Source organism: Condylura cristata, unplaced genomic scaffold (genome assembly GCF_000260355.1).
Source record: "Condylura cristata isolate star-nosed mole 26May11 unplaced genomic scaffold, ConCri1.0 scaffold00032, whole genome shotgun sequence".
Taxonomy (NCBI): Eukaryota; Metazoa; Chordata; class Mammalia; order Eulipotyphla; family Talpidae; genus Condylura; species Condylura cristata.
In genome coordinates this window covers 5,952,900-5,970,570 of record NW_004567133.1, presented here as the reverse complement: position 1 = coordinate 5,970,570, position 17,671 = coordinate 5,952,900, and the positions used below count along the sequence as shown (strand labels likewise).

General features: G+C 55.2%; 1 protein-coding gene across 1 annotated transcript in view; it reads right to left on the bottom strand.

Annotated features, from left to right (window-relative positions):
• Positions 1–17,671, bottom strand: part of GSG1L (GSG1-like) — a 97,254-nt gene that overhangs the window by 38,923 nt on the left and 40,660 nt on the right. Inside the window, exon 2 of the mRNA XM_004692052.2 lies at positions 12,005–12,157. Within this exon, the coding sequence (XP_004692109.1) occupies positions 12,005–12,089 (85 nt within the window). The 5' untranslated portion in view covers positions 12,090–12,157. The remainder of the gene's footprint in view (positions 1–12,004; positions 12,158–17,671) is intronic.

Sequence of the window (17,671 nt, the reverse complement as noted above, 5' to 3'; positions counted from 1 at the left end):
CAGTCACCAGCGGAGGGTCCTCTGGGCAGGGTGAGGTTTTGCTCACTCCCTCTTCCCTCTCTGTCTCTGTCTTCCAACCTCACAGACTTCAGGGCTGACTGACTGTCACCCCATGGCAGACTCCACCGGCACCCCTACACTCCACCCTTGCCCTCAGTACAGGCATCCTCAGGTCCTGCCAGCCCTGCTTCTCTGCCATCACGCCACAGCCCTGTTCCCGCTGCCATCATCTCCTGGACCAGACACCCCACAGCCGCTCAGCCGGCTCCTGAGGCCTGGGCCACCCCTCTCTAGCCCATTTATGGCCTGACCTTGCCACTCATGTGTTTAAAACCCTCAGTGGCTCCCCACAGCTGCCCCACCCCAGGTCAGGCCCATATTTCCCAGCCTGGCACCCACCGTGGCCACCATCTGACCCAGCTCCCCACTGCCCACCATGTGTAGCCACTCCAAGTGGTCACCTGCCTGCACTCCCCCCTAGAGACCGGCTCCCCCCATTCACCCCCAGCCATGCACCCTCAGCCTCTGCACCCCACCTGTGTCCCGCGTCCTGCCCAGGTCGCTCTCAGGGTCCCACTCAAGGATACCCTCCCACGGGGCCCTTGCTCTGAGGCCCCCTTCTCACCCCTGCACCCCACTGTCTCCTCACCCAGCTTACTCCTCCCACCTTTAGGCCTCTGACGGCCCCGCCCCGGTGTGGCTGCTACCTGCCTGGGGGCTCCCTCTCGGGCTCAGGCCCAGGCCCCTTGAGTCACTGCCTCCCCCACTAGGCACAGTGGCACAGGAAGCTGCCTGAGAGTCTCCCCAGGGTCTGGCCCCCCCGAAATGCTCTGGAAGGGTGGAAGGAAGGGAGGAAGAGAAAGGAGGGGGCGGGGCTGCAGGCCTACAGCCTCACTGGTCCTCCCACCCTCTTCCCACCCATCCTCCCGGCTTCATTCTCAAGTCCAGTCAGCCAGGCAGAGAGAACGCTTTCTCCAGGGAGGGCTGGGCTGGCTGCTCCCCAACTCCCTCAGAGCCTGACACCCAGGTCTAGCTGCCTGCTGCTGGTAAACAAAGACCAGATGAAAGCAACACCAGTCAAAACAATTTGAAAAATAAAAGCCCTGTGCCTCCTGCAGCAGAGAGAAGCTGAGGGCCCCTGAAGGGAGCACTGGATGCCAGAGGAGAGCCAGGACTCCCCAAGGACCTGAAGCCTGCAGGGGCTGGGGTGGGGCTGTTTTCTACCTTAGGAAAGGTAAGGGGAGGCAGGGGCTCCAGAAGAGGCTGGCATGGATTCTTGGACTGACACAGACAGGGCCTCACACAGGACGAGAGGCAGCTGACCTGACAGATGCGTTGGTGCATGAAGGGGGGCCACTGTGAATGAGGCCGTCCTGGCCAAGCCAGGGTCACCCAGCCAGCAGGGAGCCTGGTGCCCCACCCCCCTTCGAGTCACTGCTACGGGCTGACAGCCCAACCCTGTTTGACAAGCAGCATTGAGAACACGCCCCTGGCTCCCTTCCTCCAGGTGGGTGACTCTGGCCCTGCACAGACCCAGCTTCTGCTATTCTAGAAGGTGCCGCAGTGCTCAGAGAAGGGAAGTAACTCGCCAGGCCACCCAGGTCACAGGAAGCACAAATCCAGCACCAACAGCCTGCGCTGGGGACTTCAGCTGGAGCCAGGCCAGGTGACGAGGGGGACAGGCACTGCCCAGGGGCAAGTCACCGGGCCACTGCCAACTGCCCCGGGCAAGGTCCTCAACAGGCGCCAGGTTACTCCCCATGTCTGGAGACATCTGGGCCATCCGCGGGGAGGAGGGTCAAGGTCTGGGTGGCTGCAGCCCAGAACATTCCCTGCCCCACACAATGGAGAAGGACGGGCAAACCGCCCTGGGCGGGGTGGGGGTGGGGGTGGGGGGCAGACAGGTAAATGCACTCGCAGTAAAGTTCTCTTACCCACTCAACAAGTATTCACTGAGTGCCCACCCATTCCACACAGTAAGTGCCATTAAGGCCAGCACAGCAGGGAGCGCCTGGAAGTGAGCAGAGAGAGGGTCCTGAGATGGCATTAGAGTGGGCTGGACCTGCAGGGAGGGAGCCTGGAGAGTGAGGGGAGGGTGGGTGGTGAGGAGCCGGTCTGCTGTCCTGGGCCAGGACTTATTCTACAAATGCAGCATTTGATAAATACCAACTTGAAATGACCACAGCAAGCTTTGTAAAACATCCTAAAGCGGTCAAATGAGGCTAAGTGAGAAAAGACTATATATATTTCCCTGGAAAAAGGTGCTTGGAAATTCCTTGGCCTAGGCAGGAGAGAGGCTAAGGGTCTGCGGTGATGTTTTGTTGGCTGGCATGGTTTTGCAGCGTTTTCATTTAAAAAGTTCGACGATGGGCCCTCCCTGGTGGCGCAGCGGGTTAAAGCACAGCACTAAGAAGCTTAAGCCAATTCCTCATGAGTTCGATTCCCGCCTGCCCCGGAGGAGTCCACATGGCGAGGCAGACCTCTCCTGGCCCGCCTGCTGCTCCCCTCAGCAGTGTACCTCGTCGATCTGCCTGCTCCGCTCCCCACTCTGTCTCTGGTGAATCCTCTCACCCTCCACATCTCTGGCCTTTACCCCAGTTCTATATGAATAAATAAATAAATCTTTAAAAAAAAAAAAGTTCGACGATACTGGATTTTCATGACCCATAGTTCCCCTTCCAGGAAAACGCATGTCCAGGCAAATAAATACTTTTTACATCATGTTCATGTCTGCCCCCAACATGTGGAAGACACACGTGTCTGTCTAGAGATAAATGGGAGGGAAATGTGGTATATCTGTGCTAGGGAGTATTACTTGGCGATGAAAAGGAGTGAAATGCTGATATGGGCTACAAGGAGGAACCTTGAGAACATCATGCTCAGAGAAAGCAGCAGCCGTGAAGACTGTGCAGTGTGTCACTTGTACTCGATGTCTAGAAGAAGCAAATCAATGGATATGTAAAGTTGATTAGTGGTTGCCCAAGACAGGGTGAGGTGGGGGTGAGAGGGTGCTTGGTAGAAAATAAGAGTGTCTGCTGCTGTGTTTAGGGTGATGAAAATGTTTTAGGATTATATTATGGTGATGGCTACTAAAAACCATTAAGTCGTACACTTTAAATGGGTGAACTTCATGATATGTAAATTACAGCTCCATAAAGCCATTTAAAAAACATTTTGAATTAAACATCAGGAGATTTTCCCATAAAAACCCAGACTGTGGCTTTCCTTGAACACAGGCATCTTTCTCTTTGGCAACAACAGGCTGCTCTCCAGGGTGTGTGCACCCGCATTCACCTCAGTCCCACACTCTCCCCTGCCTCGCATCTCATGCCCCAGCACCCTGTGGGCTTGAGGCCTGGACTTCAGCTCTCCATCCCGGAGTGGCGACCACACAGGTGCTGAAGCTGCCAGCCTCATTCTCCCACCTCACGCCTGGTGCTAGCGCAAAGGAGCCTGGCGGCAAGCAGTGACCCTGGGGACCTACCGTCGCAAAGCCCCCGGGCCTTGCAGTCAGAACTGTCAGTGCTGAGCTGTTTCTCTGCTGTGGAATGGGGATAACAGCATCTTCCACCATAGGGCCCACAAAGGTGATGCGTTCACAGCGAAACAGAAGTTCCTCCAAGCAGTGTGAGTGGTTGAGCCTATAATGTCTTGCCTGCAACTTTAAATTTCCAGAGCTCTGAAATTCTATAGCTTCTTCATAACTCATTTGGCCACAAAACCTGACTTGGCCTGAATGCATTTAGCAGCAAGGCCAAACCTGACTGGCTGTGAGGCACTACCAGCCCTCACAGCACCGAGATCCCTGGCTCTGGCTGCAGAGCCCTGCTGGGGGTTAGGAAGTGGGTGGTCCGTGTGTGACTGTCCCAGGTCTGAAGGTTTTGAGTTCTGGAACACTTCTAGCTCCGAGGGTTTCCGATCAGGGACCCTTTGGTGAAGATGATGAAGACAAAGAAAGACCCTAGCCTCTCTTTGTTTACCATTGCCTAAGCCCACACAATGTGCCACACAGCGCCAGGCAAAAACATAAGGGAGAAAGCCCTGGCAGGCTCTCAAGGTAAACCTACAGTCCCAGAAGGATGGGCGCGTAGAGTTAAAATTCAGTTCCTGGCCCTCCCTGGTGGCGCAGCGGGTTAAAGCACAGCACTGAGAAACTAAAGCCGCTTCCGCATGAGTTCGAACCCCGCCTGCCCCGGAGGTGACCACATGGCGCGGCAGACCTCTCCTGACCCGCCCGCAGTGTACTTCTTCGATCTGCCTGTTCTGCTTCCCCTCTGTCTCTGGTGAAGCCTCTCACCCTCTGCATCTCTGGCCTGTACCCCAGTTCTGTACGAATAAATAAATAAATCTTTAAAAAAAAAAATCCAGTTCCTGTTCAGGAGCTTGGTGTCCTGGCACGCTTGGGCAGTTTCAGAGGACCAAGATGGGACCCTTGGCTTGGTCCACAACCTCGTGGGCAAGGAGGGGTTGGAACAGGGAGCTGGAAAGGGGCAGGACCTTACACACCCAAGGCTAGTCAGGGCCTCCCCACGGGCCCCTCGCAGGTCCTGCCCTCTGGCAAATGCTCCAGCTTTGGCCCCATATCAGAGGAGACTGACTAGGCCTCTCCCTCCCTCTGGAGTTATCAATGGCTCCAATCTGCCTAAACAAAACACATCTGCAAGCCACAGCTCAATGCAAGTAGAGCTCCTGTTTGCCCCTTCAGACCCCTTGTAAAGAATTAGACTGGCCTTCCCTCCCTCCCATATTCCTGAATAATATAGCAGTATCTTTATCAGTCACAAGCTACTTGGATCACTCCTGAGTTTATGTTAATGAGAAGACTCAGGAAGGGGGCAGGTTACCAGACCAGTAGCTCTGGCTTAGAGGGTTAGGGCTCTGAGCCAGCTTGACATCGGACCTCCTGAAGGAGGGGAGGGGTAGGGGGTGCCGGAGACTGAACTCAAGCAGCGGCCCATGAGTCAGGCAGTTAGGCCTAGACATCGAAGCCCTGATAAACACTCCAGGCATCGGACAGCGTAGCTCAGTGAGCTTCTGGGCTGGTCTGTCCCAGTTCCATGACATCAGGTGTTTCAGCAGCTCGGCGTTTGAGACCCTCCAGTCCTCACCAGCTGTCTCTTCCTTTGGCTAGTCCTGGTTGGCATCCTGTATAATAACACCATAATCCTCATGACACATTTCCCTGAGTTCTGTGAATGAATGATCGAATCTGAGGGGTGGTGCGAACCCTGACTTGTAGCCAGATGTCAGAAATGAGGGTGCTTGGGGACCCCCTGAATTGGAGTTGGCAGCGGCAGGGCTGCAGCCCTGCTGGGGGGCGGGCTCCCCAATGCCAGCTCTGGGCAGACAGCAGCAGAACCAGGCCAAGCGCGCCAGCAGGTGTCAGGACACCCACTCCTGCCTTTGCTCTCCTGTGGCCCCATCCATCCCACACAGAGGTCACCTGAAGCCCGTTCCCAGGCATGGCTGGAGGCTTCCTTCCTCAAATAGGTGCTTTCCTGGTTAAGAGAGCCCCTAAACCAGCAACAAATGGGAGCTGGTGAGTAATCAGCACTGTCTCTCACCCCATGGGGGTGTGACCCAGTCTCTTCAAGGGTCCCCACAGGACTGAACCTCAGATGCCCACAGTGGTCACCTGCTTGTCAACACTTCACCCTCCCTAAGTTCTTGCTCATCTCTACTTTCCGGCTGTGCATACTTCCTGGAATCACCTCCCAAATGACCGAGTGCACTCAAATGTCCAAGTTAGGGTCTGCTTTGGAGGAACCCAGCCGTTCCTGGGGCTGTGAGCCCTGTTGCTTCATCAGTAACCTCCTGAGAATCTCCCAGTTGGACAAGTCGTTGAGACTTTACAGTCAGCCAGTTCCTTTGGACAAGCATTTGCCCCACTCCATAATCACCCTGTTTGGTCCACGGCTAAGTCCATACCACACGTGTGCCAAGGGATGGAGGCGTAGCTCGTCAGTATGCCATCCTCTGGCATGGTTACCGGCTCAGGAATGAATCTGACTTTGTTGATCCAACCCAAGTCCTCCTTCGAGATTTGCAGGCGTTACTGTGAAGGAGTTCTCTCTACCTCTGGAATCTTATGCAAGCCTGAGCTGCTTGTGACCTTCCTCTCTTCACATGAGCAGAGTCTGGCTGAAAAATGATGCTAACACATAAGACAGAGCTTGGAGATACAGCTAGATTCCTGATGAGGGGTGGCCTGGATGCAGCCATGCCTGAAGCCCACCACGCTGCACTTTTCAATTACATTCCTACAACCTCCCCTTTCTTCTTTCAGTTAATTTGGTAGGGTTCTTGTCAGGGGCAATCGAGAGACTTTAATAAAAGGAAAATACTCATTTCTCTGACTTAGACCATTTGTTCTCTACATCATGAGCCAGAGACCGGACAAGATGGGGGTGGGCTGAACAGAGGCAGCTCAGAGTAGAGGATTCTTTCAGCACGGGTCCGAATGGCAGGGTGGTTAATGGAATTAGGGTCTCAGGAAACTCATCTGAAAATAAGGAGATGCTTTTCAGCAAGAGTTACACTTGCTGTAACAGGAGCAAGCACCAGGAAGGAGCCAAAAATCAGGGGACGCCATACTGCAGGAGGCATCCCCTGAGGGGTAGCTGCGATGACTGGACACAAGACTTAAAAGCCAACTTCCTGGTGGCCAGTGAAAAGCCAGGCAGCCGGCTGGCGTGCACTCACAGACGGCAGCAGCAGGCCGGGCGTGAGGCAAACAGTGCTGACACTTAAGTGTTCTCCTTGAACTCACGGGCTTCATGGCTCCCGGGCTGGTACAGATGCGGGGTGGCAGCTTGCAGGCGCATAAACTGGGTCCCGCAGCACAGTGGGGTTTCCCTGCTTGTCCCTGCGCCACCAGGCCATTAGGTCCCCACACATTGCCCAAAACAGACTGGCAGCACCCACCTGCCCTTCAACTCACCTCTCCCCCTGAAAATGACTCCCGAGACCCCAACTCCAAAGAATTACCTGGTTCTTTTTATTGCAAAATTTCCATTTCTCTTTACTTAGCAAGATAGACTCTTGCTGACTTCTCTATGAAGTCTGATTATTTCCTGGAAATGGACAGGTTCCTCTTTATGCCGATGCAATTTTTGCTAAAAACCCACAGTTAGCCAGGCTGTGCAGAAATGTTCCAAATGACTTTGTTTTTCCTAAGGAGATTTTTTTTTTTTTTTTTGAGGAAATGAGGAAGAACAGACATACCCTGGCTCACTCCTGCATCCCTTTGCGATATCAGACTCTGGTCTTGGGGGAAGAGACAATGGCCCAGAGAGCCTCTCTTCTCCAGCACCTCCCCATGAAGTCACAGGAAGGGCCCCAGGGCCGCTGGCACTGCAGTCACCCCCGCCCTGGAGTTGGGCTTGCTCAGTCCCAAGGGCCCAGAAGAGCCATGTGGCCTAATAAGGGACCACATTATGACTTCATGGGCCCATTCCTCCATAAAAGAAATATTAAAATTTACATTTTATGACTGCAGTGGTATAAAGACAAATATAACCCAGCCTGGATTCATCCTGATGTCTTCATTATTATTACAATTTTTTCCTTCTCATTTAAAAGTAGTTGAAATGAGAAGCTTCTGTGGGTCCTTAGAAGTCCTATAAGTACTAGGCCCGGGGCCAGGAGGCCCACCCCGCCTGCAGACCCACAAACTGGGGTCTAGGAAGACAGGTCAGCTGGCCAGGCCCTGACTCCAGCCTCCTTAGCCAGAATCCAAAGCCCATGGTCCCTCCATCACTGGGGAAAGGCTGGTCCTGGGGCCATACTCTGCTCCCCCAATGTCTTCAAGGACAGCTGGCACTGGCTCTAATGGTGACAAACTGAAGCCCCACACTCTAAGCCCCACTCAGAACGCTTCCTAGCCGTGGGGCCGTGGGCAACTCAGTTTTCCCATCTGTGGAATGGACACAACATTCGTCCCTTCCTCCAAGGATGCCGTGGCGGGTAGAGAACCTTGGTGTTTGGGGACCTAATGATCCTGTGTGTGGCAGTGACACAGGATGCCACTTGTCCTTGTTTATACTGACTGTTAAGATGAACCGTGGCCGATTGGTTCATTACAAGAGTTAAGTCATTCATTATAATAACTGGCTCAACAACTCTGCTTCCTCCTCTGCCCTGGAAGGCCTTAACCTTGGACTGGAACCCATGGGTGCAAGTGGGTCCAGCAACATCAGAAGCCAGCCCTCTCCCTTTTTGAAATGTGCTTGTCCTCTCCCGGGGGGACAAGTCAGAGTGCACCCTTCTCCCAAAGCCCCTGAGCCCACTTGCGTGGTGTCCCTGAAGGCCAGTTGCAAGTTGGACAGTCCTGTCAGTGGGGTCCCCCTCTGGCTCCCCCCACCAGCTGTCCCCGCCAGGCTTCCTCCTGGGTGCTGTTTCTCCTGGGTTAATCTTCTCACAGGCACAAATACAAATCCCTTCTCCACCATGTGCTGCTTCGCTCTCATTACATCATCTGGCTGCTACATACTTCTCAGTTACTGTTTTCTGAGAACTTGAAAGTCTTCTCCCTGCCTGGTCACTCCTGCAGTGCTACCCTGTAAAAAGAGTGCAGGGCTTTGAAGTCAGCAGGGGCAGGTTTAATCCCAGCTCCACCGCTGACCAGCTGTGTGACCTTGGGCAAGTCAATTAACCTCCCGAAGCCTGCATTGTTTATCTGCCTGAAATGATGGAGACAACCTTATTTTCTTTAGCAGTGGGACTCCCATCTATTTGTCAGAGAGGTAAAAACTTTGATAAGACCTGGGAGGCAGAGCACAAGCGCTCCCCCATGGCCGCTTTACCCTCCCCTCCGCCATCTTGGCACCAAGAGGCGGGCTGGGAGAGCTGCCTTGCACTGGCCTCAGGCATTTGTTTTGTGACTGGGATAAGCAAGTTGAGGGAGAGGGTTGGATCTTGGGGTAAACAAGGGGCTCTTTCAGGCTTGGTGGAAGGAAAGAAAAGGAGATATGAGAGAAGGGACCCCAGCTGCACCCCCCATCCCACCGTCTCCTGCACCTGCCCTATCACACCTTCCCCATCACAGCAGACGGCTGCTCACCCCATCCCAGGCCAAGGACAGCCAGTGGACACCCAGCCCAGGGGCTCTGGCCACCTGGACATAGGATCCCTTCTCAGAAGGGTTTTCAGTTGCAAAATTTAAAATACATAAGACGACGAGGGAAACCAGTCACACTAAATACAGTTCCCAATAGTCAAACAAATTTACTATGCAGAAACGCGTGTGTCTCTTCATGAACGTCCGAGGTCATGAGATTCAGTGGAACCGCAAGTGACCGGTACCCTGTTCAGGAGCGCATTTCACCATGTCAGCAACAGCTGTCCGGCGACGTGGAAACCACAGTCCTGAGTGGAGACGGCAGGACACCCGCGTGCCACGTGGCCGCTGCCTCCGTCCACATCTGAAGGATGGACTCGGGGATGTTACAGGGCAGAGAAAGAGAGGTGCCAGTGACCCCCCACCAGACTCAAGGATCCCTGAGCTCTGTGGACCCCCCCCCCCAGAAACACATGAGCTTGGGCCTCTGTTTTCCGTGGCCACCTGCTCCCCTAATCAGGAAATGAGCCTTTTACCTGCTCACTGCTGGGTGCACACCTGCCCCCCTCCCCACTGCCGCTGTACGTCTTGCCTCCCAGTCAGCTTCTTCCCCTCCACTTTTGCTCTACTCTATCTGCGCTACACCCCGAATGCGCTCCAAAGTGCACACCTCACCGTATCACCCTGTGCTCTGAGCTCTTCCTGCACAGACCCCTGCAAAGCTCCAAGACCCTCACCCGCTCTCCAGACTCGTCGCTCGGTGCGTCTGCTCTCTGCCCACTGCCGGCCATTCTGCACAACTTGGGCTTTGAGGAAAATGTCACCCCACGAGGCCTTTGCCCTGCTGTTTCTCTGCCTGGAGAGCCCTCGCAAGTTGTCCATCCAGCAAACCCCTTCTTTCCAAGTGTCAGTTCAAATGGTACCTGCCCCATGTTGCAACCTCCCCATGCCTCCCCGGGGTCCTGGGACAAGGTGACCGGCCCCTTCACCACGCCAGTCCACAGAGGTCAGTCCAACATCTTATTATCATTTACGAGGCTGTGTCTCATGAGACTGCAGTCTTCAGGAGGATGAGGCCTAAATGGTTCCCCTCGGGCGCCCGGAAACCCAAAAGCACGGTGCCCTGTCTCCCACAGGCCTTCACGAACACTGTGTGGGTAAGTGATAAATAAATGAAAAGATAAAGAAGGAATAGGCGCTTGGTCTCAAATAGCTAGTTATGGGGTGAGTGGGAAGGAAATTATCACTACACTATGGGGACCCATGTTTTCCCTCTCCTGCCCTGCCCATATTAGCTCTCCCACACCCTGGGAGTGGCAAGTCACGCCTGCTCCCCCCCACGGAGTGCGGCTCCCATTCCTGAACTCAGCACTGTTCTTTGAGGGGTTCTCTGTCATATATCCCTCCTTCAATTAGGGGGCAATTACTTCCCTTTCGAAAAGGCTCATCCTTTCGGTTTCATTAAATAGAGAGTTTTTCCAATGCGTGAAGAATAGGATTAGATTTATAGAAATTCAATTTACGTTGGGCTTTTTAGGAACAGATGGTCTTACACAGCCAAGCCACCCCGCTATCTGCCAGGTGCAGGAAGGTAGGGTTTATGGCTCCTTCCTCTCCTGGCAAACTCCCCGCTTAACCCCATAACACCTGGACGTGTTGGAAGCTGCTCTGGGCCGCTGGCTGCCCCATCAGTGGCCTTCCTCAGAGCCCTCTGCCTCCGAGCCCCTGAGTCTCATGCTGCTGGTCCCCCCCCCATTCTACTGAAGACCCTCGAACTCTCTGACTCTGAGGCCTTGACCATATCTCTGCACACCCCTCCCCCCAGCCCCAACTCTGCGTTTCCAAATGTGTCTGTTCATGCAGCTTCCTGCTGAGCATCTCCACCCGGATATCTCAAAAGAAAAATCCGCCAAAGCAGATGAGTGCCCTCCACCCCAAACAGACTCCCTGCAGGGAAAATGAAGTATCAGGCTTTTTCCGCGTGCCCCCGCCTTCCGGTCCCCGTTAGCATATAGGACCGGCACCCGCTTGCACACTGGTGTCTAATTATGGCCACCTGGGCCCAGAGAGCACAGGAAGTGCGTCTATGTACATGGGGACACCACATCCAGGGGCGAAGGGAGGTGGGGAGCGTCTGAGAACAGACGAGAGGAGACAGCCAGAGTAACGCTGAGAGACAAAGCTGGCCTGCCCGCACATTCAGCATTAAAAGCACAAAAGGTGGGCCCTCCCTGGTGGCGCAGAGGGCTAAGGCACAGCACTAAGAAGCTAAAGCCACTGCAGCAGGAGTTCGATCCCCACTGCCCGGGAGGTGACCCACATGGCGCGGCAGACCTCTGCTGACCTGCCCGCTGCTCCCCTCAGCAGTGTACTTCGTCAGTTGGCCTGTTCTGCTCCCCACTCTGTCTCTGGTGAAGCCTCTCACCGCCCCTGCACCTCTGTACCCCAGTTCTGTATGCACAAATAAATAAATAAATCTTTAAAAAACCAAAAAGCATCAAAGGTAAATATCTATCAGAGGCTCCAAAATTCTCTGCATCTAAGAGAACTGACAGTGACGCTACAGCCTGGGGTGGCTGAGACCACTCCCTTTTGTGGCCCCGTGAGGGGCACCGCTGTCTGCCCATTCTCACAAACCCCTCCTTTTGGGGCTCATCCCAAGCTGGGCTCTCCCCAGGGCTTGCCCTCCGGGCGTCTGAGCGCCAGGAGAGCTGCGTCTCACTCCTGCAGCCCAGGACTCGGCAGCCAGGGGGCAGTAAGTAAGTGAGCAGAGAACCCCCACTTTATAGATATCAAACTGAGGCTCGGAGAAGGGAAGGGATGGCCCAAGGGCACCAGAGGGGGCCAGCCGGGACTGGGCCCTGAGGGTCCTGAGCCCCTCCGGCCTCTGCCCTCGCGCAGGGCTGCGGCGTGGGTGGTGGCTCCGCCCGGCCCCCCCTTCCTTACCTGAGAGCACCGTGAAGACGGCCGCGAAGGCGTTGAGCTTGAGCCCGTCGATGACGTTGCTGGAGTGGAAGAGTTCGAGACACATGAGGCTGAAGCCGACCACCAGCAGCAGGATGTAGAGCACCTCGGAGACCACCGACAGCCACAGGACCCCTGAGCAGAGAGGCAGAGGCCGTGAGAAGCGAGGCCATGGCGCTCCTGGCCCAGCCCACCCACCCCAGCCTGAGGGGACCCGTCAACTTGGAGTGCACCCCCCGCCGGGGTGCGAGGTCACAGCCGCCCAGGCTCCTCACCAGGACTGCTCAGGAGGCCACATCTCACCACAGCGCTCTGCGGTGGCAGCCGCTGCCCCAGGGCGGCCAGAGGTTCATTGGGAAGAGCTTCTCCCCAGAAGTGAGGTGAGACCCCCCGCTCAGCTGCCGGGTGACTGATACCAGGGTCCCTGCCTTGGGAGGGGCTGCTGAGAGGGCCGTGGGCCACCAAGGGCCCCTTCTGCTGCTAAGAGGCGTCTTTCCACATGAAGTCATTCTCCTTGTGTTAAATGGGTCAGCCTGATGTTCTCTGTTACCTGCAGGTCTGAGCACCCCAACTCATGCACACACACCGTGCTCAGCAGACACCTACACTACATCTTTATCGGCCCTGTCCCCCACTCCACTTTTTGCTAGAAACCACCACAACTGCATCATTGCTGTCCTGGAGCTCATGGTCCTACTTCCTGGCCATAGCTGGTTGGTTTCATCGTGTGGCCTGGAGTGGGCCAGTCAAAGCCTGTCTCCAGGACCCTTAGCTTGGAGCAGAAAGGAGAGGCCCAGGTAGAGTCAAGCATTCCGGGGCCCTCCCTGGCAGCACAACAAGTAAGGACGCAGCACTGCAAGCTGGCCGCAGCCGCTTCAGTGCAAGTTCGATCCCTGCCCCGGAGGTGACCCACATGGCGCGGCAGACCTCTCCTGACCCACCCGCTGCTCTCTCAGCAGTGTACTTCATCCATCTACCTGGTCTGCTCCCCACTCTGTCTTGGGTGAATCCTGTCACCACCCCTGCACCTCTGGCTTATACCCTAGTTCTGTATGCATCAATAAATAAATCCTTTTTTAAAAAAAAAGTCAAGCATTCTGACCACATAAGCACCTGGGTCCAGCTGTTCCTGAAGACCAGCTGCACGCCAGTCCCTCCTGTAGTTTGCCTTCAAAATGTCTGTGTGTTGCCTGAGCCAGTACATCTTCCTAGTTGCCTGATGGGCCCAGCTGGGGTATCACCACTTGCCACCTAGAGTAGGGTCATCTGCTGCTTCTCCCCTTCTACATTACTCCCCCTCCTTCCTACGTGTTCCTTATCTGGAGAACCCCTTCTCTCTCAGTCTACACCACTCCGTTGCAGCCAGCGCACGTGCTGAACACGTGACTTGCAGCTGGTCAACCAGAGCTTCATGTCTCCCAGCTCAGTCTCTACACCTCAATTTCTTTCCCTAGAAGATGGGGGTGACAATAACCCCCCCAACAGCATTGCTGTATTTGAGGAGTCAATTACATAGAATATAAAGATTTATCTTAAGCAAGTAGTGAGATGCAACTTATGTGCACTTGTACATTGTACAGGAGGAACGTGGGAAAGGCTGAAAATCTAACCCCGGGCTCTTCAGTGAGATTAAGGTAAAACAGAGTCAAGATGGAGAATTGAAATTGTGGAGGCAGCGAGATTTCCGATAAGGGTGGAGAGTAGAGGCTGGAACTCATCGTGCAGTTTACCCTTCAAGCCTCCCTAACCACCTCTGAGTAAGCCCATGCTTTAGAGAAGGGATGGTGGACTCAGGCTTGGTCAGCCAGAGATAGAAGCGTGACCCAAGACAGTTCAGTGATAGTCAGTCACAGGGATTTTGCTAGAACAACAGGAAAGCAAATTCCTTTCTTTCCACTGGGTTTGAGGTTGGGAGGATGGAAGGATGGAGCTATCTCTCCAAGTGGCAAGAGGCTTCCTGAGATCACAGCTAATGCCAAGGATGGCAAAGCCCATCTTGGAGGAAGACTACATCCTATGACACTCATTGAGCTCCTAGATCCAACCATGTCTGAAGCTGTCTGTCATTTGTACTTTCTTCTCACGATCCATTAGCCTTGTTTTCACTTATGCCGATAGAAGGTAGTATTTCTACCACTTAAAATCAAGAATCTGAATCTTCAGCTTCTCTGTTCTCTGAAGCTGTCAAACATGTCCTTCCTGCCTCTCTGCCTTTGCACAAGTTGTTCTTTCTAGAGACATCCAATATCGACAATTTAGTGAATGAAGAAAATAAGCAACAAAGGCTGAGCCCCTGGCTGCTCCCTGATGAAGAATCCAGATTCTAAAACACCCACTATCACTCCTAGCACAGCAGGGCTTTTAGTGATATAGAGAACTTTTCTTTCTTTTTTCTTTTTCCTTTATTTTTATCATTATTATTGTTATTATTTTGCTACAAAAATATCACACTTCCTGGGCGAGCCCTTGGATTTCTGCAAGAGAATAATGTGCTCTTGGCAGCCTGGGGGTTGTGAAAACACCCCCTGGCATGGCACCCTCTCTGCCTCCAAGGCCCTGCGCTGGCCCAAGCCCTGCCAGGCAGCGGGGAGGAAGGCAGGAGACTCAGGGTGAGCCAGGCTACGTCAGGAGGGCAGCCCTCCCCGGAGGCCCGGTCTCCGCTGCTGCAAGCCAACCCTTGCCAGGACGCTGCTCGCTGACTCAGCCATGCACCCTCCCGCACCCCCATTCCCAAGGGCCAGGTCTCCAGCCCTCCCACTCCCCCAGTGCAGGGCCCAGCTCTGCTCTTTCAGAGGGGGTGGGGAATAGGGTGGGGAGTAGGGTGCCCCGGAAGCAAGTTAGCCATGGAAGACCAGACTCTGGTGTCTAGATGCCGGGCTGGGGTTATTTATGCTGCTTATTCCTGCCAGATTTATTTTGCTGTCTTCCCACTGGACTTAATGCATCCATCTGAAAGTTTCAGCCCACCCAAGTCAAGGAAATTAATAACACCAAAAAGAAGAAGAATTGTTGTTATGCTAATAGCAGCAACAATAAGCATGATAAGGGTCCACAGATATTAGACCTTTCTCATGTGTCCAATCACAGCGGCCCAGGCTGGCGTCCCACCAATCTCCCGGTGCCTCTGGGAGCATTTGTCTTCGCAGAATAGTCTTTGGGTGCCCAGAGTCTGTTTTGACCATCTTCATCCCAGAAACAGATGTTTTCCTCTGCACTCTCACCCAATGACAGCCCTGCCCGCGGCTCTGAGCTGTGATACCAAGCAGCCCCCACAAGATCCAGACTGACACCACATCCCAGTGTGGCATCCCCCACGGCCACCACCCCCCATGCCCTGATCCTCTAATTCCCCCTACACCTGTGTAGGGGAGCATTTCCACTCGGGGGGGCCTCCAGGGAGTCTGTTCTCAGCCACTGGTGGCCACAGGCATTATCAGCACAAATCCCCCTAACAGCCTGACAAGGAGGCAATGCAGCGCCGTTTTTCAAGTGAGCAAGCCCGCCCAGACGGATTAAACAGCACATCTACACAGCAGGATCGTGGAGGATTCGGGGTTCAAGCCCAGGCCTCTGACTGCAAAACCGTGGTGGGTAGCGAGGTCGTAGCTGGCAGAATGGACAGGGCCGCCTCTTTGAAATCACATCACTCTTCTGCTGGGCTGTCACGGGGCCTGTCTGGGGCGGGGTTCCTGGCCAAGGCTCTGCCCGTGCGCTCGCCAGCATCCCAGATGGTGCCTGAACCAGGATTCCTGCAACAGGCTCGCACCTAGCCGGATGGGGCAGGAGCCGTTGGTGCCCAGCCAGCCTGAGCCCAGCCAGCCACCAGGTAGGGCGAGGAAGGAAGCCACGGAGAGGAGCAGATGGGGCTGGAGGACTCTGGAAGTCAGACCGGGGCAGGGGGGTTGAGCCAAGATGCAGAAGCAGGCGCAGCCCTGAAGGTTTTAGCTCAGAAAGAGCCCTGGGCTGGGCGCGCCTGGAAGGGTGTGTGCTGGAGGCCTGCACAGGCTTCTCACGTGACGTGACAATGACAAGGGTGAGGGCAAGCAGATAGTCCCCCGGGGAGGGCTCAGGGCCAGCGGACCACAGGGGAGAGGCAGGAGTCCACAGTGGGGCCGTCTACCCGCCGGGCGCGGGAGCAGACAGGCCTGGCGTGCATCCCCGAGAAGGGCCAGCAGAGGCAGCGGCCAGCGGCCACTCTGCCAGGCAGAGGCTGCATGTGCTACAGGAGGGATGTGGCGGCCTTGGCAAGGCAGAGGAGCTTGCTAAATATTTGCTGTGGTTGTCAAATAGACGGTAGCCGGAGGCCTGGGTGAGATCCTGGGAAAAGCGTGTGGAGCAAGAGGGAAGAAGCGGTGGGAGGAGGAAGCGGTGGGAGGAGGAATCGGCGGGGCTCGCCACTCCAGGGAGCAGGAGAGGTGCAGGTGCAGGTGCAGCACACGGCTGTGCCCACCGCCCGCAGCACCAGCCTCGGGCCTGCACTGGCCGGAGGAGCCTTGGCAGCTTCGTGGCAGACGGTCCCGCCACCCCCGCGCAGCCCCACCGTGGCAGGATGGGGGTTACCTTAAGGTGCTAATCCAAGGCTGTGTCTGTCACCAGGGAGAAGGTGGCAAGTGTGTCCCACCACATTAAGTCGTCTGAATCCGAGTGGAAAGTCATTCAGTGTTTCCTTCTTTTTCTAATTCTTCCCACCGCCATCACAAGCGTCTGTGCTTGTCGAGAATGTCCTTAACACTGTCCTCACACTCGTGATTGATACGAGACAGAGCAAGCTCAGGCCCAGAATCTCCCGCAGTGGCTAGTCAGACCGGAGAGATCCTGACAGTTACCTTCTGGGTCCGAGACGCCCCGTGGCCCCAGCCTCCCCTGCCCGACCGGCCAGCCTGGGCCCTTCCCTGCTCTGTTCTGTATCTCCGCCAGACCAACTCCTTAGCACACCTGCCTGGCTCCCCGGCCCTCTGGGTCAGCAGTGGGGCAGCAGTGGGAGGGCCCAGAGTGGGAGGGGAGTCGCAGTTTCTGCTCCGCTCGTCCGGAGCCTCATCTCTGGCGCTGGCTCCTCCGCCCAGGCCTCAGCTCTGAGCCTGCAGTCACAGCTGCTGTTCTCAGGCTCCAGAACACAGCTCCACTCCGCTTTCCTTCCCGCCCAAGGGTGGTAGCCGCACCCTTCTGTTGTCCAGGAACAGGATAGCTAGGTCTCCCCAGGATGGCCAGGAAAAGCTTTCTCCAATACAGTCACCTGGCGTGTGGAGCTGGGCCAACTCAGGCCCTGCGGGCGTCCAGAGAAACCGATACCATCACCTTAACTTTCCAGAAGAACAAGGGTCAGATGTTAGATGTCGCGTCATCTGCAGAAAACACTTCCTATCGGAGAAGCCTACCTGATGGCAAGTGGGCAGCCAGAACGTCTGGCTTGGACACAGGAAGTCCCCCCTCCTCATGTGCGTACCTCTCTCTCTCCGTGGTACCCCAGACACCACCTCAACTCAGGAAACCTTAGTGTGTCCCATGGAATCTAGAATATACGCTCATGGAAATCCTCCACAGGTACACAGTTAAATGCATGCTTTCCCTCCTGCTAATCTGTCTGATACTAATGTGCTTGCTGCACCAGGCTGAGAAGGACCTCAGAGGGATGAGGGCAAACCCCCCTCT